The 19,989-nt window shown below is 48.3% G+C and overlaps 1 protein-coding gene across 3 annotated transcripts in view; it reads left to right on the plus strand.

Annotated features, from left to right (window-relative positions):
• Nucleotides 1-19,989, plus strand: part of LOC135104575 (zinc finger protein 704-like) — a 105,538-nt gene that overhangs the window by 51,294 nt on the left and 34,255 nt on the right. For 2 of the 3 annotated variants that reach the window (XM_064012131.1, XM_064012132.1), the window contains exon 4: nucleotides 9,858-10,007. The exons of the other annotated variant lie outside the window; for it this stretch is intronic. In XM_064012131.1, coding sequence (XP_063868201.1) covers nucleotides 9,858-10,007 — 150 coding nt within the window. The remainder of the gene's footprint in view (nucleotides 1-9,857; nucleotides 10,008-19,989) is intronic. 3 annotated transcript variants of the gene reach the window in all.

A 19,989-nucleotide genomic window follows, 5' to 3' on the forward strand; every position in this document is an offset into this window, starting at 1 on the left:
AGACTCTTTAACCCAAAGTCACACACACACACACACACACACACACACACACACACACACACACACACACACACACACACTCACACGCAATCAATACCTTCGTCCCGTGTGACTTCTGCTCTGTGGTTTAAAGTTTTGCTTGTTATCTGTTGTTTCTGATATTTCCTGTGTAGTGTCAGCGGAGTAGTGGAGGAGGGCAGTGCCAGGGGTGTGGTGGAGGTATAGGCCGAGGGGTAGAGATAAATAGTGTTCGGAGCAACGGGTCACAGAGTAAAAACGAGTTGGTTTAGTGCCGAAACCCGGGAAAATTCCTGCCACGTGCCGTTTCTGGTATAAGGAAAGGTGGGATGATGAAGGGGGCTAGGCGTGCTGGCGAAGGGAAGGAAGCAAGGTTGAGGATTCGGAGTTAGAGTTGGGGTTGAAGGAAGAGAGGCAGAGTTGGGGTTTGGTGTAATTGAGAGGCGGGGGAGGGGGAGAGGAAAGGGAAGGTTACTCTTGTTTATTGTTTCCTGCATTTGTGTTTATCGAAGAGGCGGCGTTGAAAGTTTCGTTGGTATTGATGGATGGTGATGGAGCGGTGTGTGTGTGTGTGTGTGTGTGTGTGTGTGTGTGTGTGTGTGTGTGGTGGGGTTAATATGCGTGTGGTGGAGGGTGTCCACGGGCGTGTGTGATTAAGATGTACTTCTTATCACCATCGCCACCAAGACCACAAAAGGATGTCACTTCATCCCTTCATCACGCCACCACCGCCACCACCACACTACCCTCAGTCCCTCTCTCTCCTCCCCTTTTTCCCTCTGTCATGACACCCTTCCCTTCTCCTTTCCCTTTCCCTCCCTTCTCCCACCCCTCCCCTCCACCTCTTCACCTGCCCGTCTCCTTCGTATCCTGTTCTTGTCCCTCCCACACTCACCTGCGTCCCTCACCACAGCACTTCACATTTTATATTCCCTTTCCGCCCCTTCCTCTGTCTTAATGCGCCTCTCCCTCCCTTCCTCCCTTGGTCTCTCTCTTTGTTGACTTGCTGTGTTTCTCTGTCTATTGGTCCGGCGGAAATGGTCTCAGATATCCGTCAGTTTGTGGTCAGTGTGTGTGTGTGTGTGTGTGTGTGTGTGTGTGTGTGTGTGTGTGTGTGTGTGTGTGTGTGTTATGGTCCCTCAAGTAGGGCAAGAAAAGTGTGTGTCAGTTTTAGCCCTCTGGTGTGTTGAAATAATATGTTAGCCGTGTGTCTATGATTGTACGGAAAGAGTAAATGTATATTAGTTTAAGCTCGCCAAATCTCTCTCTCTCTCTCTCTCTCTCTCTCTCTCTCTCTCTCTCTCTCTCTCTCTCTCTCTCTCTCTCTCTCTCTCTCTCTCTCTCTCTCTCTCTCTCTCTCTCTCTCTCTCTCTCATTTCATATATGTTTCATTTGTTTACACCGTCCACTTTATAGACAATCTCAGCCATTGAGACTCAGATGGCATGGTTCATATCCCCCACCATCCACCCACCTAACGAACGTACACACACACACACACACACACACACACACACACACACACACACACACACACACACACACACACACACACACACACACACACACACACATTTGGGTCGCCTCCCCCGTGTTTCCTGTGGTGGCAGGGACGGCAGGCAGCATACACGTCCTGCTGAAACACGACACACCAAGAGAGAGAGAGAGAGAGAGAGAGAGAGAGAGAGAGAGAGAGAGAGAGAGAGAGAGAGAGAGAGAGTATTGGCCATGAAACAAGTGAGGGGGTCGAATCTAGTCATATCCCGTGCCCCTGACAACAGCTCGCCCGCCCCCTTCAGGTGGCACGTGCCGGCCGGCCCTGCACCTTCTTGCTATCGTCAGGTGACTGCCTCCCGCCCCCATCTGGCCACCGCACACCGCCACACATAAACACATCATTTCCCCCCGCTTCTCCCTCCCTCCTTCCCTCCATGGAGTTCGTGCCTCTCCTCATGTTTGTGTCCTGAGCGAAGGAGTTGTTTTGGTGTTTGTGTTAATAAGGAAAATTCAGTTCCTTGTGGCATGTCTTACCCAAGCCACGTATCTTCCTTCGTCTTCTCCCACTCCCTTTTAGACTCATGCAAGGCGACCATCTGTCAGCGGCTGATAAAGCAAGCGCTGGATGGACTTCGCGTGTTTATTTCAAGTTTTCTGTTTTCGCATTGTGGTTTCATGGCTGGGTCTGACTGACTACCTTACTGTGTTTATGTGTTTATTAATTATTCAAGGTCTTATTAAACTCCTGTGTGGTGATGCCTAGAATGTTTGTTCATTCTTCATGATTATATTTCTAATTAATATAAATGAGGACATGTTGACTCAGCAGGTGTTAGTTTAGGCAGGTGACGGAATTAGTGAGTCAAGGAGTGAGTGAGTGAAGTGAGTATTTCATCATTGCATGGCTGTCAGTCATATCACAGTCGTATCATGTGGTAATCAAGAGTGAGTCATTGCGTTATCCTGTCTCCCCCCCACCTCTTGCCTCTCTCCTTCACAACACACGCTAAAACAGGATAACCCTCCCTTCCCTTCTGTTGCTTTCCCCCGCCCCGCCTTTTCTTATCGGCTCTAGATCGTCACGCGAGGGGTATTGCACAAACTGTCATATTTTCAAATTCTTTAAACTCTGATTAGAAATATTTGCCAAAGCCACTGAGGTTTCTCACTTTTTTTTTCGTATTAAAGTCTCAAAAATCCTAGTAATCTCAAGCAGATCTTGTTAAGAATATTATACTGATATTATTTCTCTCTCTCTCTCTCTCTCTCTCTCTCTCTCTCTCTCTCTCTCTCTCTCTCTCTCTCTCTCTCTCTCTCTCTCTCTCTCTCTCTCTCTCTCTCTCTCTCTCTCCGTCTGTGCGATATATTTTAATCAACCAATTAAAAACGTTGAAGAATAATGTACGTACTTAAGAGATTAGATTAAACAATGACACGGTTTAGAAACATTCATATACTCTCAATCAGCAATCAGATGATGAAAAATTCTGTAATCTTGACGACACTGATAACACCAAACAAGACAGTTATGTTTTTCCTCCCTCGCACTTACGACAGACACACACACAACACACACATGCACACACACACACACACACACACACACACACACACACACACACACACACACACACACACACACACACACACACACACACACAGAGAGAGAGAGAGAGAGAGAGAGAGAGAGAGAGAGAGAGAGAGAGAGAGAGAGAGAGAGAGAGAGAGAGAGAGAGAGAGAGATTGCCTGATCGCCCAAAGTAGAACTAGAGAATATGGCAGGCATGAACAATACTATTTTAAGTTTGGGAAAGCAAGCAACTCGGTGGACGGTGCTCTCTTGTTTTTCGGCGGATGAACAACCTCACTTCATCTCACCTCACCCAGCATGCCTGATCTAACAAAACCTCACCTCATCCCATCTCACCTAACAACCCTACCTTACCTAACTGGCGTACTAACCTAACCCAACAAACTTTATCTCATCTCACCTTATATCATCATATCTAACCTCATCTTACCTGCCCATCTTACCTCACCTAATTTAATCTTGCTAGACATAATCCTACTTTACTTTCCCTTACCGTAATCTTACCTCACCTCACGTAACCTAATCTAACTTAATCCAACTTAACACACGTTCTTTCATAATGTGGAGGAGGTAAATGAGAGTAAGATGAATAGGAAAAACAGCATTGCTACCGTACGTCCCTTTACAAGCCTCAGGATGTGATGTTGCTACTGACGCCCTAGTTACATGGTTTTCCCTTTCTTTTGAACGGCCGAACGTCACATACTACAGTGCTTCTTGAGAAATAGTGACTCGTTTCCTGCTCTGTCTTCCCCTTGGCGAATTGTGGGCAAGGACTTGGGGAACACCGCCCTCTTGCGCTACGTAGGGTTTTTATTAATTATTCTTACTATTACCATTACGCCACACTTCTCTACTCTGTTCCGTCTCCAGCCTTCCGTCTCCAACCTTCCGTCTCCTGCCCGTGCTTCTTCTTTCTTTCACCCATCATCCACCTCTCCCAACATTCTACTTTTTAATTTTTTGTTTCTAATTTTTCTTGGTTATTTTGTGCATTGGTGATATTTGAGATGGGTGGATAGATAGATAGGTAGAGAGAGAGAGAGAGAGAGAGAGAGAGAGAGAGAGAGAGAGAGAGAGAGAGAGAGAGAGAGAGAGAGAGAGAGAATGACTCGTGAAAAATGTTGCTTCTCGGAATATGAACTACGAGTCTCATGTTCGTGACCGACCGTGTGTTTGGGGTGGTTGGGGTGTGTGTATGCGTGTGTGCATGTGTGAGTGTGTGTGTGCGTGCGTGGCAGACTTGCGAAGAATGGTAGGGGAACTTCAGGTTATGAGGGAGGAAATTGGAATAATGGGGAGGTTGTTGGTCATACAGAAGAGGAGACAACCTACATTTTTCATTTTCTTTATCCTTCTCTCTTTCATACATTTCACAGTCGTGTCGTATAATCGTATATAACAGTCTTCGTGGCGCCTGACTGCCAACCTCTTAAATGGAAAGATTATGAGTCAATTCTCTGGAGACAGATGACAGAAGTACACTCCCACTCCAGGAAATATAACGCAGTAGTCTGTATCTAGGCACGTCAAGGGTTTCTCCTCCGTCACTGTTTATCCGCGACAGTGACTCGTGAGTGAGCGTAGGCTTGGTGGGAAAAAAAAAAAAAAAGAGCTAGGATGTAAGAGACGAATGTGGGGAGGACTTGTGTAAAATGGGATGGAAGTTAGAGAAAGGAGGAATCTGGGGTTGAAGAAAGATTTTTACTTAAGAATACAGAAATATATGAACCAGTAAACGCATTGGTCCGTAGCGAGGATAGTCTGTAACTACGTGTGAGAGAACATGGAGGCAGCTGAGAGAGAGAGAGAGAGAGAGAGAGAGAGAGAGAGAGAGAGAGAGAGAGAGAGAGAGAGAGAGAGAGAGAGAGAGAGAGATTATATTCTCTTACAAACTATATAGTATAATTTCTAACACGTATAAACAAGGCTGACACAAAACAAAAAAACGCTACCACCTGAAACCTATTTGCGGAGATCAGCTGGGCTCTCTCTCTCTCTCTCTCTCTCTCTCTCTCTCTCTCTCTCTCTCTCTCTCTCTCTCTCTCTCTCTCTCTCTCGTCCTCGGGGGCAGCCAGAGGTCAGGGGCCGTGAGAGTGACATCACCAGGGGCAGCGTCCAATCCTGCCGCCGCTCGTGACGTCAGGGTGTCTCTGGGTGGCGTGATGTGACGTCACCACCACGAATCACTGCTTGACGAGCCGCGGGTTGAGCTGTGCTGGATGGAGCGCTGACGTGGGGAGACTCAAGGAAACACAAAGAAAGGACAAACAGCAAACATGTTGACCTTTACGAGGTTTTTTGTGATGATTTACTCTGGAGGAACGGGTGTGATGTTAAGATTAATGGAAGGTGTGTGTGTGTGTGTGTGTGTGTGTGTGTGTGTGTGTGTGTGTGTGTGTGTGTGTGTGTGTAATTATTTCTCCTTTTTCTCCTCCTCCCTTATCAGCTATTTTGGTTGCCCTACCGTTTTGACAACAACAACAACGACAACAACAATTACAACAATTGTTGCTGGGGCCGGTGCTGTTGCTGTTGTTGCTGCTGCTGCTTCTGCAGCTGTTATTATTGCTAATACTACTACTACTTCTACTATTACTACTACTATTGCTACTACTAGTACTGCTGCTGCTGCTGCTGCTGCTGCTGCTACTGCTACTGCTACTATACAACTATTACTACTATTACTACTACTACTATTACTACTACTACTGCTGCTGCTGCTGCTGCTGCTGCTGCTGCTGCTGCTGCTGCTGCTGCAGCAGCTACTACTGCTGCTGCTGCTGCTGCTGCTGCTGCTGCTGCTGCAGCTGCTGCAGCAGCAGCAGCTACTACTACTACTACTACTACTGCTACTGCTGCTGCTGCTGCTGCTGCTGCTGCTGCTGCTGCTGCTGCTGCTGCTGCTGCTGCTGCTGCTGCTGCTGCTACTACTACTACTACTACTACTACTACTACTACTACTACTACTACTACTACTACTACTTGTCTACCACTTGTACAGCCCTTATCGACAGCTCTTGAGAAATGAATAAGAATTCAATAGTTTTTATTTCCTTGTTTCTATTCTTACTGTCTTGCTTGAGTCCAGTAAGCTTCACATTTTTTTTTGTTTTTGCTTTCCGCACAGCGAAGGTTTGTGTGTATCAGTAACACTCTTGCTTATTCTCTTTCACTCTTTGGTTACATTTCTCAATCTATCTTTTTTTCACTTTTAATAATATTCGTTGTTCTCTCTCTCTCTCTCTCTCTCTCTCTCTCTCTCTCTCTCTCTCTCTCTCTCTCTCTCTCTCTCTCTCTCTCTCTCTCTCCTCCCCCGCTAACTGGGTCTGAGATGGTGCCGTTTTTGTATCAGTCTTCTTTGTACGTGTTAGAAATAGTATAGTCTGTAACAAAGGAAATAATGAACTCTCTCTCTCTCTCTCTCTCTCTCTCTCTCTCTCTCTCTCTCTCTCTCTCTCTCTCTCTCTCTCTCTCTCTCTCTCTCTCTCTCTCTCTCTCTCTGTTATGTTTTACCCTCACAAACATTTGTACCCTTCCCGCATAACTCTCCTCGGCGTCCCCACACTTCCCCTCTCACAACGGACCCTGAGGTACTCCCGGATACCTCCACGGCGTCACTGGGGCTTCACCGTACAGCGGCGTGACGTAGGGCGCCCCGGGCCTGCTGGGGTCAGGGGAGGGGCGGGAGGACGGGACCGGTAGTGGTCTGTCATGACTCACGCTGGTGGTGCTGGTGGTGGTGGTGGTGGTGGGAAGGGCGAGGCGGGCACTGTGGTGGCGAGTGTGGATCTGTGGTTCTGGTTGTGGTGTGGTGGAGCGAATGGTTGGGGAATCGCGAGTCATGTGGTGTTTTACTTAATATTTAAACTTTTCTTAATGTTTGTTTTGCAGTAATTATTTTTGTTTTCTTTGGTTATTCCTATATCATCTGTAATTGGTGAAAAAGAAATACTATAATTCGGATCATAGTTATACCTTTGTATTAGTAGCTAAAAGTTTTGTATTATTTGATATTTCTCATAATTTTGACATGTGCGTGATTCAAAGTCGTGTGTTTGCGATACACTACCTAAGTAATTAACTTAGAAGGGCCTGGATTATATATCAGAAACGTAGATAATATTTGGGTAAAGGAAGGAAGGAAAGCAGGGAAGGCAAGAGGATGGCTGTTGGCAGCAAGATAAGGGAAGCAGGTTAGGGGAGAGGGTAGGAAACTTGGAGGGAATATGGTTGAAGGAGAGGGCAGGTGAGAGAATTGGGTGTTGGTGGGGGTAGGGTTGGACGGAAGGCGAAGTGGTGAGGTCGCGCATCTGCCTCCTTTGGAATTGTGTGGCTCAGGAGAGAGGAGGAGGACGACGACGAGGAGGAGGAGAAGAAGAAGAAGAAGAAGAAGAAGAAGAAGAAGAAGGTGGAGGATAATGACGTTAAATGAGGTGGGGTAAGAAGAGGTGACGTTTAACTCGGTTGGGGCGAGGCGGGATGGGGCGGGGCGGGTGAATGGACCGCCTTCATTGCAAGGCAGGTGGGGATGACCCATGGAGCCCCTTCCACCCCCCTACTCCCTTGAAGTTGTGGTTAGGTGCAAAAAATACATCCAACCCAAACTAAACCTGTTCTCCGTTCCACCCCTCTCCCCCCTTCCTCTCGTTCTCTCCTTTTCCTGCTTTAACCGCCCCACCCCTGCCCCTCGCCCCTTTCCTCACCTCCTATCTTCCTCACCACCCCATCCCTCCCTTCCCATCCTCACCACAGTCACTATGACCTCCTATTAGCTTAGCTACTCTCCTCTTTCATACTCTCGTTCCTCTTCCCACTTCCCTTCCCTTCCCCTTCTCTCAACACCCACCACTCCAGCCCATCCCCATCCCATCTCTCCCCTCCCTGCAGAGTAATCGAATGCTTTGAATAACTTAATGGGATTCGACAGTGTTCACGGTTTTGTGGTGTTGTGGTGGTGTAGTTTCCCGCTAGTGACTACTGCATCATCGCATTGAGAGGAGCGGGGAGGGAGGGAAGGGAGAGAGAGAGAGGGGCGGAACGAAATGTATGACTTGATTATGTTTCCGTGCACATCGATTTATAGTGATGGGGAAATGTTGGTGGGGAGGAGCCTTCGCTTTTACTATCCCACATCTCTTACTGTAGGTCGTGCAGGACGTTAATCAGGCTCGGCAATGAATAGGTCCTCTGGTGTTTGTTCTTTCTTTCGTTTTTCTTTGGTCTCAATATAATTCCTGTAGGTGCGACGAGGTGGCTGATCTTCAGAGTGGTCGGTATAGGTAGGTGTTATGCTTGGTGTATCATTTGAACATCTACGGTGCATGGATATATTGTTATGTGCATGAGTATTATATTGTATGTGTACTTTCTGCATTTACTGTGCATGTGTACTATGTTGTGTGGGTGTAGGCCAAAATTTACTATGCATGGGTGTAGTGTACGTGTATGGCTGTATTTCCTGTATCTTTTCAACATTTCTTGTGCATGTGTAGGCTGAAGCTGTATATGTTCTTCAGCATTCATACACTTAGAACAGCAGGAGGAAGAAGGGCAACTGCAGTGTGAAGAGAAAAACCGTAATACGCCCCAGTAAAGCTAATATTTTTTTTTTCATATCTATTACGAGTACAGAAAATAAAACAACACGAAAAAAAAAAGATTACACAAAATCAGATGTGGCAAAATGAGACGGGGAGAGCCACGCAGCAGGAACAGCAATAATTATCATACAAGAAGTGAATAATATGCACCTGAACGGCGAAAACAGACGAGGATACCAAACAAAGCAGAGCGAGGCCACACTAATACCAGCAGGAAGAACACCCCCCCTACCCCTTCCCCTCCCTTATTCCTCTGTATCCTTCCCTCTGTGCCTCTCTGCCTCATCCTCTTCCTCCCCGCTTCCCCTCCCCACGCCTCACCGCAAGGAAGGTAGCAGGGCCAGGCGGGAGCACTGTATGAAGGTGGCGGGGTGAGAGCGAGTGGTAGTATTGTCGCGGCAAGGTAGGCGTCGTGCTTAATGAGAAAATACCAGGTAATCGCCAGCGACTTCCGGTCATAAAACATCACGAGGTATTTTTGCTCCCTTGTCTCCTCCTCCTCCTCCTCCTCCTCCTCTTTTCTCCCATCTCAAAGCCCAACTCTTTGCGAGCGAGGGAGGGAAGGAGAGATGATGGTGAAGCCAAGCGTGTCCATATTGTGGTAACTACTTCCTCCCTCCCCCCCTCTCTCTCTCTCTCTCTCTCTCTCTCTCTCTCTCTCTCTCTCTCTCTCTCTCTCTCTCTCTCTCTCTCTCTCTCTCTCTCTCTCTCTCTCTCTCTCTCTCTCTCTCTCTCTCTCTCCCCTCCCTTGTAATGCCTTCTTCATTTCAACATGTACTCCTCGCCCCGTCTTCCTCCTGCCCCTCGTCCTCATCCTCCTCTGTTACAGCGCTGGCCTCTCCTGCTCATCGGCTCCTCGCGATGTCACCTTGTCTCGTGCGGTGTGACATACGAGTATATACTGGCTGTGTTGTTACCGGGTGGGTCTGTTGGGTCTGTCTCTCTCTCTCTCTCTCTCTCTCTCTCTCTCTCTCTCTCTCTCTCTCTCTCTCTCTCTCTCTCTCTCTCTCTCTCTCTCTCTCTTCACGTGATTAGGTTGAGCAGCAGCAGTAGAGCAGCAAGCAGCAGTAAACAGTCCTTCATGTCATAGTCCTCATGAGCACTGTCCCGTCGCGCTCCTCCTCACTCCTCCTTTTGTACACCTGCAGAAGCGAATGACGTGCACCCGCGTAGCCGTAGCAGCAGTGGCTTCTGAACGGGTCTTCCCTCACGTGACAGGCCTAACACCTCCTCCTTCTCCCGTCGCCGCCTCCTACGCCCCATCCCCGCCCACCACCCCAGACGAACACTGCCTGCACGTGAGTGTCCGCTTGTCGGTGTCCCGTTGTTCGTGCGGTGCCGGTTGTCGGAAGTGTGCGGAAAATGGGGGGTAAGGAGAGAGAGAGAGAGGGAGAGAGAGAGAGAGAGAGAGAGAGAGAGAGAGAGAGAGAGAGAGAGAGAGAGAGAGAGAGAGAGAGAGGGGGCGGGTAGTGAACAAGGAAGGCCGGAGAGGGAGACGTGTAAAGAAAGGAAGTAAGGAGGAAGGGAGGGAGGGAGAGAAGTGCAGGCGAGAAAAAGACGTGAGCGGAGTGGAATTCCTTGAATGTAATGGAGACGTGACTTGAGAGCGGTGGAGACAACAGATGTGTGTCTTGTTGCGCGGGGCTGCTGCTAATTTCAGTGTGATGATGGTAGCGGCGAGGGCGTGGTGGAGATTGGTGGTGGTGGTGGTGGGGAGGGCGTCGGGGGATCAGTGTAGGGAAGGATTATTGAGAAGAGTGTTGTGAGAGAAGCCGGTGTGCAGGATGAGTGGATGTCTGCCGAGCCCGTATCTCCGCCCTTATAGTCTGATGGGTCCTTATAGGACCCATCAGACCCCGCGGCGCCTCGTGACCCGGCAGACCCACGCCGGTCATACTTGCAGACTTCAGCAGTGAACCCGCCAGCCGCTGTTTGTTTACACACGCAGCTGCCCTGCGTGTGGGTGAGCAGGTCCTGGGCTCAAGGCCGCGCAGCCACGCACGCTGGGGCGCCCAGCAACTGATCGGGATGCGCCAGATGCCTCCGTCCGGCCCTAACTCTCCTGCAGAACTCGCCACCCTTGGCTTGCCTCCCTTTAAAGACTTAGGTTTGCCGGAGAGGAAACCTTCGTTTTTATTTATTTTTTACTTCTCTCTGAGAAGTATATAATATATAGCCTTATCTGCCACCTAAACATGTGATACACTCATCGTCACCTATCTGGCGCATATCAGACTTCGAGAACAGTTCTGACATTTTGTGGATATTATAGTCCATAGGTAGTCAGTGTATACATTTCTCCAAAGCCTTTAAGATTTTGAGAACTGTAGAATACAAAAGGAAATGAAACAATAAGGAGGTGACTGGCAGAGAAGCGTCTAGGGGCCCTGGCCTTCACGACTTGTATACACATTCTCACACTTTGCTGAGACGACTCATTGTTTCCTTGTCAATAGATAATTTTCCATTTTCACTGTTTCCTTGAATTTGACGCGGCAGTGATTACATCATCGAGCGACGTGTGGCCTCGGGAAGTACAGGAGGTCCACGAAGCAGCGGGTGACACGAAGTAATGAGAGAGAGCCATCGCGTTATTTCTTGCCCAATAATATTTGAATACTGCCTGTCCAGCCTTCCCACCCCCCCTCCCGCCCCTCACCTCCACGCCGATTGAGTCATTTTGGCAATCAGCAAGTTTCTTATGTTACTGTAAATCCACACCGGCTAGTTTACTCGGTTCGAAAAAGTGAATCACCGTGAAGAACTAAAAAATGAAGCAAAAAAAAGACCAAAGTAGAATACGTGCCCAGTCTCGTATCCCTAACAAACGCGCGTCGCAGGTAAAATGGAGGCCGTCACAGGCTGGTAGCCCTGAGGTAACGGTGTGTGTGTGTGTGTGTGTGTGTGTGTGTGGTGTAGTGACCAATATTGAGGCCATATAACAAGTTCCATTTTTTTTTTATCATCGCCTTTCATATTATGGAGTTACTATGTGTGTGTGTGTGTGTGTGTGTGTGTGTGTGTCTGTGTGGGAGATGGTAGTGGTGGAAAGGGTGTGCATGTGGGTAGTGATACTGATGACAGGTGTGGAGGGCTGTATTGTTGTTTTTGTTGTGTGGTGGTGGTGGTGGTAGCGGCGGTGGCGGTGATATCATGGTGGAGGTGATTCCTCTGATGGCTTGGGAGTCTGTGATGAAGGCGTGAACTTCATGACCGGTTGATATGCCAGTGGACTGCCAACGATGGTAATGGAGATGATGATTAAGAGGAGGAAGAGGAAGAAGAAGAGGAGGAGGAGGAGGAGGAGGAGGAGGAGGAGGAGGTAAAGAATCACGATGATCATGTGGAGTCAGGGGTGGCTATTGGGGGGGAAGGGGGAGGGGATATCAAGGCCAGAAGGAGCGAGTTCTTGGTGAGCGTGGGTCCGTACCAGCTGGGAGAGAGAGAGAGAGAGAGAGAGAGAGAGAGAGGAGAGAGAGAGAGAGAGAGAGAGAGAGAGAGAGAGAGCTCCCATGTAATGTACCCAAGTGAGGAACGCAAGGACTAAGGAAGGGCCAGGTGGTGGTGGTTGTGGAGGTGCCGGCAGTACTGTGACAGCGGGGAAGGAAGGAGTGTGGTGACGCGGTGGCCCTGGGTTGCGGCACAATAAGCATGACGTGTTCACTGCCTGGCCCTCCTACATGTTGCTGCTTCCCAATGGCCACGGGACGCCCCGCTGTGGCCTTGTGATGGCAGCCCTGCTACCACCACCACCACCACCACCTCAGCACCAGCACCCCTGGTGCATGGGAGATGGTACAATTCACCGTGGGCTTGTGTGTTTGTCTCTCCCACTCTCCTTTTCTCCCTTTCTGTCATTGTCATAATAAGACAGCTGCGCGTGGGCGGGCGGGACACACACACACACCACACACACACACACACACACACACACACACACACACACACACACACTTACACAGGCAGGGTGACGGAGGCGCTATAATAGGAACGGGTGGAGTCTGCTCAGCCGTGATCGGTCATGTTTCCTTCGTTGCACTGGTGGCCTGCTGAACGTCTCTCCAGTTTCTCCTCCACATATTCCTTATCCTCCTTATATAACAGAGGGAAGACGATAGATAACATGCGTTCCTGAGTTCTTCCCTCTACTTCTCCCAACCGTCCAGGCTGACACCCTCACTCCTCACAAGTCCCACATGCCTTGTTACCATTCCTTACCTCCTCTTTGCCACACCCATGCATGATGCGCCCTCCCCGACACAACACACACACTCACACACACACACACACACACACACACACACACACACACACACAACACACACACACACACACACACACACACACACACACACACACACATATTCCACTTCCTTGTCCGTCCTGCACCCATCATATCACGCATGGCCTGTCTAATTTGCGAGTGCCGCCCAACACCACTCTCCCTCAAGACCCCCAACTTAAGACACCACTCTCTTGTTCCTTCCTTCCTTCATTACCTTACTCTAGAACTAGGAAAAGTGTGTATATGTGTGTGTGTGAGTGTGTGTGTGTGTGTGTAATATGATGAGGAACCTTGTACTCAGTATTACGTATCGTGCGGCAGGTCTTGTATTGGCCTTGGCTCTCTCCCCTCCCTTCTCTCCCCTCTTCCCTCGTCCCCTCCTTCCTCCCCCCGCCTTCTTCCTTCCCTCACTATACCACTGCCTTCCTCCTCTCCTTCCGTCCCTCCGTCAGTCCGACCCCTGCCTTGTCATTTCTTCAAGCTGACCTTCCCGTATTCCCTCTTCTTCTTGAATATTTTTGTTAGTGGGACGGAATTTCTTAAGAGAGAGAGAGATAGAGATGAGAGAGTTGGCTTTCTATCAGTTCTGTGATAGGCTGGTGAAATGAGAGGGAATGCTGGGGTAGACCGGGCGTCCTCGCTGACCTTCCCTTCACCCTTGTGGTTTGTCAGATTTCCTTCCTTAGTGACATGTTTATCACCTCCATCCTTCCTTCCCTTTCCCTCCTCTCTCCCTCTCCCTCCCTCCCTCCCTCCCTCCCCCCGCCTGCCACACAATCTTGCTTGCTTTTGCTTGCTTCTCGACCCACTCGATCCAACCCACTCACCTTGAGGCGTAGTTTACCTTGCCCACCATCTTGCCCACCTGCTCCCGGACCCCCACACCTGTGCTCTCTCTCTCGTCTCTCTCTCTCTCATCTCTCTCTCTCTCTCTCTCTCTCTCTCTCTCTCTCTCTCTCTCTCTCTCTCTCTCTCTCCTTAATACGTCGTGGAAGCGTGGAAAACGGGCTGGCTGGTGGCTGGGATGTTGTTGTCAGGACTGGGCTTGTGTGAGGGACGGGGGGCAGATGCCAAGGCTGTCCACTTCCTCCGAGAGCCCTGACAGTCCCCTGGCTGTCCCTTTGCCGTCCTCTTCTTGTCCCTTCGTCTGCCCTTGCCCTTCCCCCTGCCGGCCGCCCGTGCTTGGTTCCCCGCGTGTTGAGAACATTAACTTGTGACGGACTGTGTTCACCGTGCTACTGTTGGGGCCACGCACCTCTCCCTATCTACTGCTGCTGGGCCCGCGCTGGTCACCTTAACGGGTGCCGCTGCCGCCGCCCGCTGCTGCTTGCTGCTGTTGTTGTTGTTACTGCTACTGCTGCTGCTGCTGCTTCTGCTTCTGCTGGACAAGAGAACTTCTTCCCTTGATTCAAGGTCGTCATGCAAGAAGTCTTTGCTTGTATTAACTTTACATGTCTTATTTTAGATTGTCTTATCACAGACAGCTTTGAAAAAGCCAAAGGGTATGCTGGTGTTTGCTCCTCCCGTTTTGTTTCTCAGTGTGGGTTTATGTGCGAATGTTCCTCATGAGCATCGCTATCCCAGGCGTGGAAAAACTATGCTTCATATCGTTATTCTTTAAAATGTTTGTCGCTAATGTTGCGACTAATATAAACAGAATTATGCCAAATGTGAAGTCACGTATACCAAGACAAGCAGCGTTTCTCGTCGACCTCAACACTTTAATTCACGCCAATGTTTCTCAGCATCACTATCCTCAGCTGTTGGAAACGATGGGGTTATTTTGTCCCAGTCTCAGCCTGACCTTTCACCGTATGAATAAATGAAAAGTGGGCGGGGGCCCCATTACTTTCCCAGCTGGAGCTGTTCTGAGGGCGGAAGAAGGCAATTCAGGCAATGGATATTTATGATCGAAAAAAGAAAGAAAGAAAGGAAAAAAAAGAATAAACACACACAAAAAAAAAAAAAAAAACGGTAGTTCAGATCAACAAGGTTATCAGTCAGTATTCAAGTGTATTATTTGTCATTAGTGTCGTTATACAGTGTTAGCCTTGGTGGTGCGTAGTGCGCCGTCCTTCAGGTACAGGAAGGCTCACTGATAGGCGCGTCACGTACTTGTGTTACCATGGTGCACGCCTCGGCCCCGGCTTGGGGATTAGATAGGGAGGCGGGAGTGGGGGAAACTCGACTCTCCATGCCCCTAATTTGTTACGTTCCCGTTTTCGTTTTCCCTCATTTCTCCTCCTTTCATTGTGCCTTCTTACTTCCCTCCTACACTCCTTTATCATTTCTCTCCTCTGATTTCTGCTTTCTTTTCTCTCATCCTCTCCCACACTTCCCTCTAGTTGCCCATCTGCCTCTCTCTCTCCTCTCTCTCTCTCTTCTCTCTTCTCTCTCTCTCTCTCTCTCTCTCTCTCTCTCTCCTCTCTCTCTCTCCTCTCTCTCTCCCTCTCTCTCCTCTCTCTCTCTCTCTCTCTCTCTCTTTCCAGTCTTGTACACCTTGCTTTTGTTTATCTTCTGGTTCCCGTCAGTGTTTCCTTCTGCATTGCCCTTGTTTTGTGCCCACACTTCCGTTTCTCCCTTATTCCTCCATTCTGTTATTGCTTCCGCTTTTTTTCCCGCTTCCGTTCCGTCATTACTCTCATTTCTCTCCATTTTTTATTTTCTTTCTTATTAACTTCATTCCTTGTTTCGTGCCGTCTTCTTTCCCTTTCATATCTTTATTAACTTGAAATATTTCCCCCCTTTCTCTCCTCTTATCCCAAATGAGCTCGCTGCAATGCTCAATGTAATCAGTTAATCATTCTCTTCCATCTAACCTCCTCTCTTTCTTGTCACATCTATCGGCGCACCCATCACTGCCAGGCCCGCGAGTGGGGTCCTCGCTCTTCCTCTTCCCCCCCCGACCTCACCTTTTTTTTCTTCCGCACGTGCTCCGTGACACACACACACACACACATACACACACTTTCACTTCTAAAAATAGCTTATGCCTACATTATTTTCTGTGTAACCACCTTTAGCGTGTGTATTTTGGGCCACACACACACACACACACACACGCACACACACACACACACACACACAACACACACACACACACACACACACACACAACACACACACACACACACACACACACACACTACACACACACGAGAGACAGGTGCAGTGTTTCCAGAGCACACCTGAGGAACACCTTGCTATGTAGGTAGCTGAGGCAGGTGGCTGGCTGGCTGCTCCATCGCACTCCGTCCCTTTACTGTGTTCGCCGGTGTGGTTGACCTCCCGGCCCCTTCCTAGCGTAGCATCCTCCTCCTCCTCCTCCCTCCTCCTCCTCCTCCTCCTCTCCCTTTCGTGTCACTTCCTCTTCCTCGTCTTGTTCCACTTTTATTTTCTCGCATTCTCTTTTCTCTTCCCCTCTTGCTTCATCTGGTTTCTTGTGTGCCGCTGTCCGGGATGGTGCGTGTCTAGCTCAGTCCTGGTCGTCTGTTTGAAACTATTCCACGAGTTTTTTTTTTTTTTCTATTGTCTCTCATTAATTTTTTTTTCATTCATTTTTTAACGTCTTTCTTTCATTTTCCTCTTTCTTCCACTTGTTTTCAGTTTCACTTCCACGATTTCGTATTGCTAGAGTACGTACTCTTGTTTTCACCCTTGCTCCTCCTCCTCCTCCTCCAAGCACAAGCGACACCGGATCTCTCCTGGAACCCGGTCATGTTAGGCTTCCCCCATTCCTTCTTTTGCTTCCTCCTTCCTCCCTCTTTCCCCTCCTTTGCCTTCCCCTTATTCTCTTTCTCTCTCTTCTTTCCTCCTCTTCCTGTCCCTCCCGTCCTCTCTTAGACTTCCTTCCTTCAAACTCTTCTATCACCTTCCTCTCTTCTCTCGTCCCCACGCCTCTCCTCTCTCCTCCACGTTACAGAGCCGGGTAGAGGTGGGAGATGAGGCAAGAAATGTGTGGATGAGGAGACTGAGGCTTGTGACGCATCTGTAGTGTTAGCAAGATGTGGTGGTGGTGACAATCGTTGTTCATGCTTCAAGTAGGTAAAGGGTGACGGGATGGAAAAGGAGGAAGGGATATAAGTGTTGGCGAGGCAGGAAAGACGTCTCAAAGTATGCACGAGTCCTGCACCTCTAACTCGGCGATCTGTCATTTGGTTCACTATTGCGAACACAGTCTGTACTGAAATAGATAAACGTTAATTAAACCCAAGCAGTAAAAGATAAATAAATAAATAAATAAAATCCCAAACCATGATTATCTTTATTATTATTATTATTATTATTATTATTATTATTATTATTATTATTATTATCATTATTGTTATTATTATTAAAAAATGTACTGCGCTGATGATTCCGTCCCTTAGCCAGCTGCCTGTACACGTTACTTATTCTTGTCAATTGTAATATTTATTACTTTAATTAGCAATGGGAAAAATAATCTCGAGACGGTGATGATTTTCCAGATGGCGAGTCATAATTCTTATAAAAGTGCGCGAGACAGTCGTAGAGCTTAGCCCCTCTAGACATATCTCAGGTACCTCGATGGATACGACTGCACCAGCGTGCTTGTTGTGGAGCGGGTTTAGGAAAGAGTTGCCTACTAGGGGCTCGTAAAGGCTTTGATGAATCCAACACCTTAATAATGTTCCTCTTAACGGTCAAATGATGTCACTGCTGTTGGTAATCGGGAATAAGATCATCCTTCTTTAAAATGTTGTCAGACCAAGTAAAAGAACAAAACCCGGACTGAGGGACACCGCCAGTCCTGCGAAAATGTGGTCGTTCCTGGCATGGCGTCACACAGTATCACTACGTATCATTTGAAAACAAAAACGTGAATAATGTTGATATTTGCATCTTTAAAAAAACATTTCGAGGAAGGAAATTGTGTTACGTCAAAGAAACATTCAAAACATTAAAGACAAACATCAGCATGAATTCTTGTGACGTCAAACGAACGAGGATCAAAGCACAACAGGAACACAGCTCACATCCCACGTCAGCCTGGTGGTGATGGCGGTAGTGACTTGTGGCCTGGAGAGGCGAGCAACAAACAGGGACTGTTAAATGGGAGCCTGAGGGAGCGAGGGAGGAGCGCGAGGTTCCGTCAATGGAGAGGGATGAGGAGGGGAAAAGGAAATACAGGGGACAGATGAACATAAGGAAGGGAGGAAAAAGGTTATGGAGTTATATGATGATCGGATTTTTTTTTTCATACGTGTGTGCGTGCGCATTCATATTATTACTTTGTGGCGGCGTGTGGCAGGATGATGGCCGAGTGTTGCTGCGCGGTGAGCTGAGCTTTCATTTGTTGTCTGTCTGTTTGTCATGCATTCTTCTTGTTCTCGTTACTGTTGCTTTTTTCCTTGCATCGTGTTCTCGTTACTGTTGCTTTTTTTTTTCCCTTGCATCTTGTTCTTGCTTGTACGATAATTTTCTTGTTTTACTTCTCGTCGTTTCATCGTCAGTTTTTTTTTTTTTTTCTTTTCGTTTTCTTTCGATTCGTTTTCAGCAATGGATCAACAAATACCAGATGAAAGTTAAAGGTGCATTGAGCTTTTCTCTCTTCTCACGAGTTTTCTCTTTGCAAGCATTTTCTCTTTGGAATAACAAAGTGTTTGTTACTTTTTTTATTTTATATTTTGGTAAGTCTTTCCACGGTAAAAAAAAAAGTGTTTAACTTTCCCTGCCCACACTGCTGCTACCCTTCCTCCTCCTCCTCCTCCTCCTCCCTTGCCATTCGCCATCGACAAACCTACTCACACTGTCAGCCCGTCTTTCACCACAGGCCTTGCAACACCTCTCCACCCCCGCATTGCAACACACCCCATAACGTTGCGGCCTCATTGAGACCTACAGTTGTCAGACGTTTTGTAGCCGATCATTTATTATTATTCGTGATTCGCTTGCTTCCACTTGTACCGGATTCACTTTGCAAAATTCACTATTGCTCCTGTCCCTCTCTCTTTTCGTTGTCCTCACTCTAAACCTCCTCCTCCTCCTCCTGAGTCGCGGATTGAAACTCTTTGCTGAGCCCGTTCACTTTTATTCCCTCCAGTTTCACTTTTCCTGTTCTCCAGCTGCTCAACCAGTTCATCACTCTCATGTCTATTTAGCAAGCCGGCCAACCAGAGAGTTACTCAATAGGAGAGTCTGTTTACGAGTTGCTTAGCCATTCATTCAGACAGTCATTCACTTCATTTCCAGTCTGTCTGTCAGCCAGTTCAGTCAGTCTAACTAACAGACACAGGCCAGTCCCAGTCAGTCAAGCAGTCAACAAATCAGTCGCTCAGCCTTTCACGAGTCAGAGTCAGCTGGCCAGTCAGCCTGCCAGCCATCTCGTCAGTGAGTTATCTGTTCCGTCTCCTTGAGTTACTATACCTCCCTCCCTCCCTCCCTCCCAACCAGCTAGCTTCCTAAACATAGCACATTCTCTCTCTCTCTCTCTCTCTCTCTCTCTCTCTCTCTCTCTCTCTCTCTCTCTCTCTCTCCTCTCTCCTCTCTCTCTCTCTCTCTCTCTCTCTCTCTCTCTCTCTCTCTCTCTCATCTCTCTCTCTCTCTCTCTCTCTCTCTCTCTCTCTCTCTCTCTGTGGCATGTCACCAAAGGAAGCAGAGGAGCAGGAGAGGGACGAAGCAGCAGCGGCAATGGTGGTGGTGATGGTGGTGGTGGAAAGTCGGCAGCATTGTGGTGAGGCAGTGATAATGACGGTGATGGTGATGGTAGTCAGCCAGGCTTGTGGTCAGGAAGGCCGTGGAGGTGGAACGCTTAAACTATGGCAGTGAGGATTGCATTATAGGGGTGGTGATAAAGTGATGGTGGCGGTGTGGATGCAGGTGATGACAGTAATGATGGTGGCTGTATTTGAGTAGTTGAGGTGGAGGAGGCGTTGGGGTAAAGCTAAAGGTATAGGTGTGGGTTATAGTGGTGGTGTATGTGAGGATTGAAAGGTAGCGCTCACCGCACCTGTAACCGCTATCCAGGTGATGCA

Source organism: Scylla paramamosain, chromosome 1 (genome assembly GCF_035594125.1).
Source record: "Scylla paramamosain isolate STU-SP2022 chromosome 1, ASM3559412v1, whole genome shotgun sequence".
NCBI lineage: Eukaryota > Metazoa > Arthropoda > Malacostraca > Decapoda > Portunidae > Scylla > Scylla paramamosain.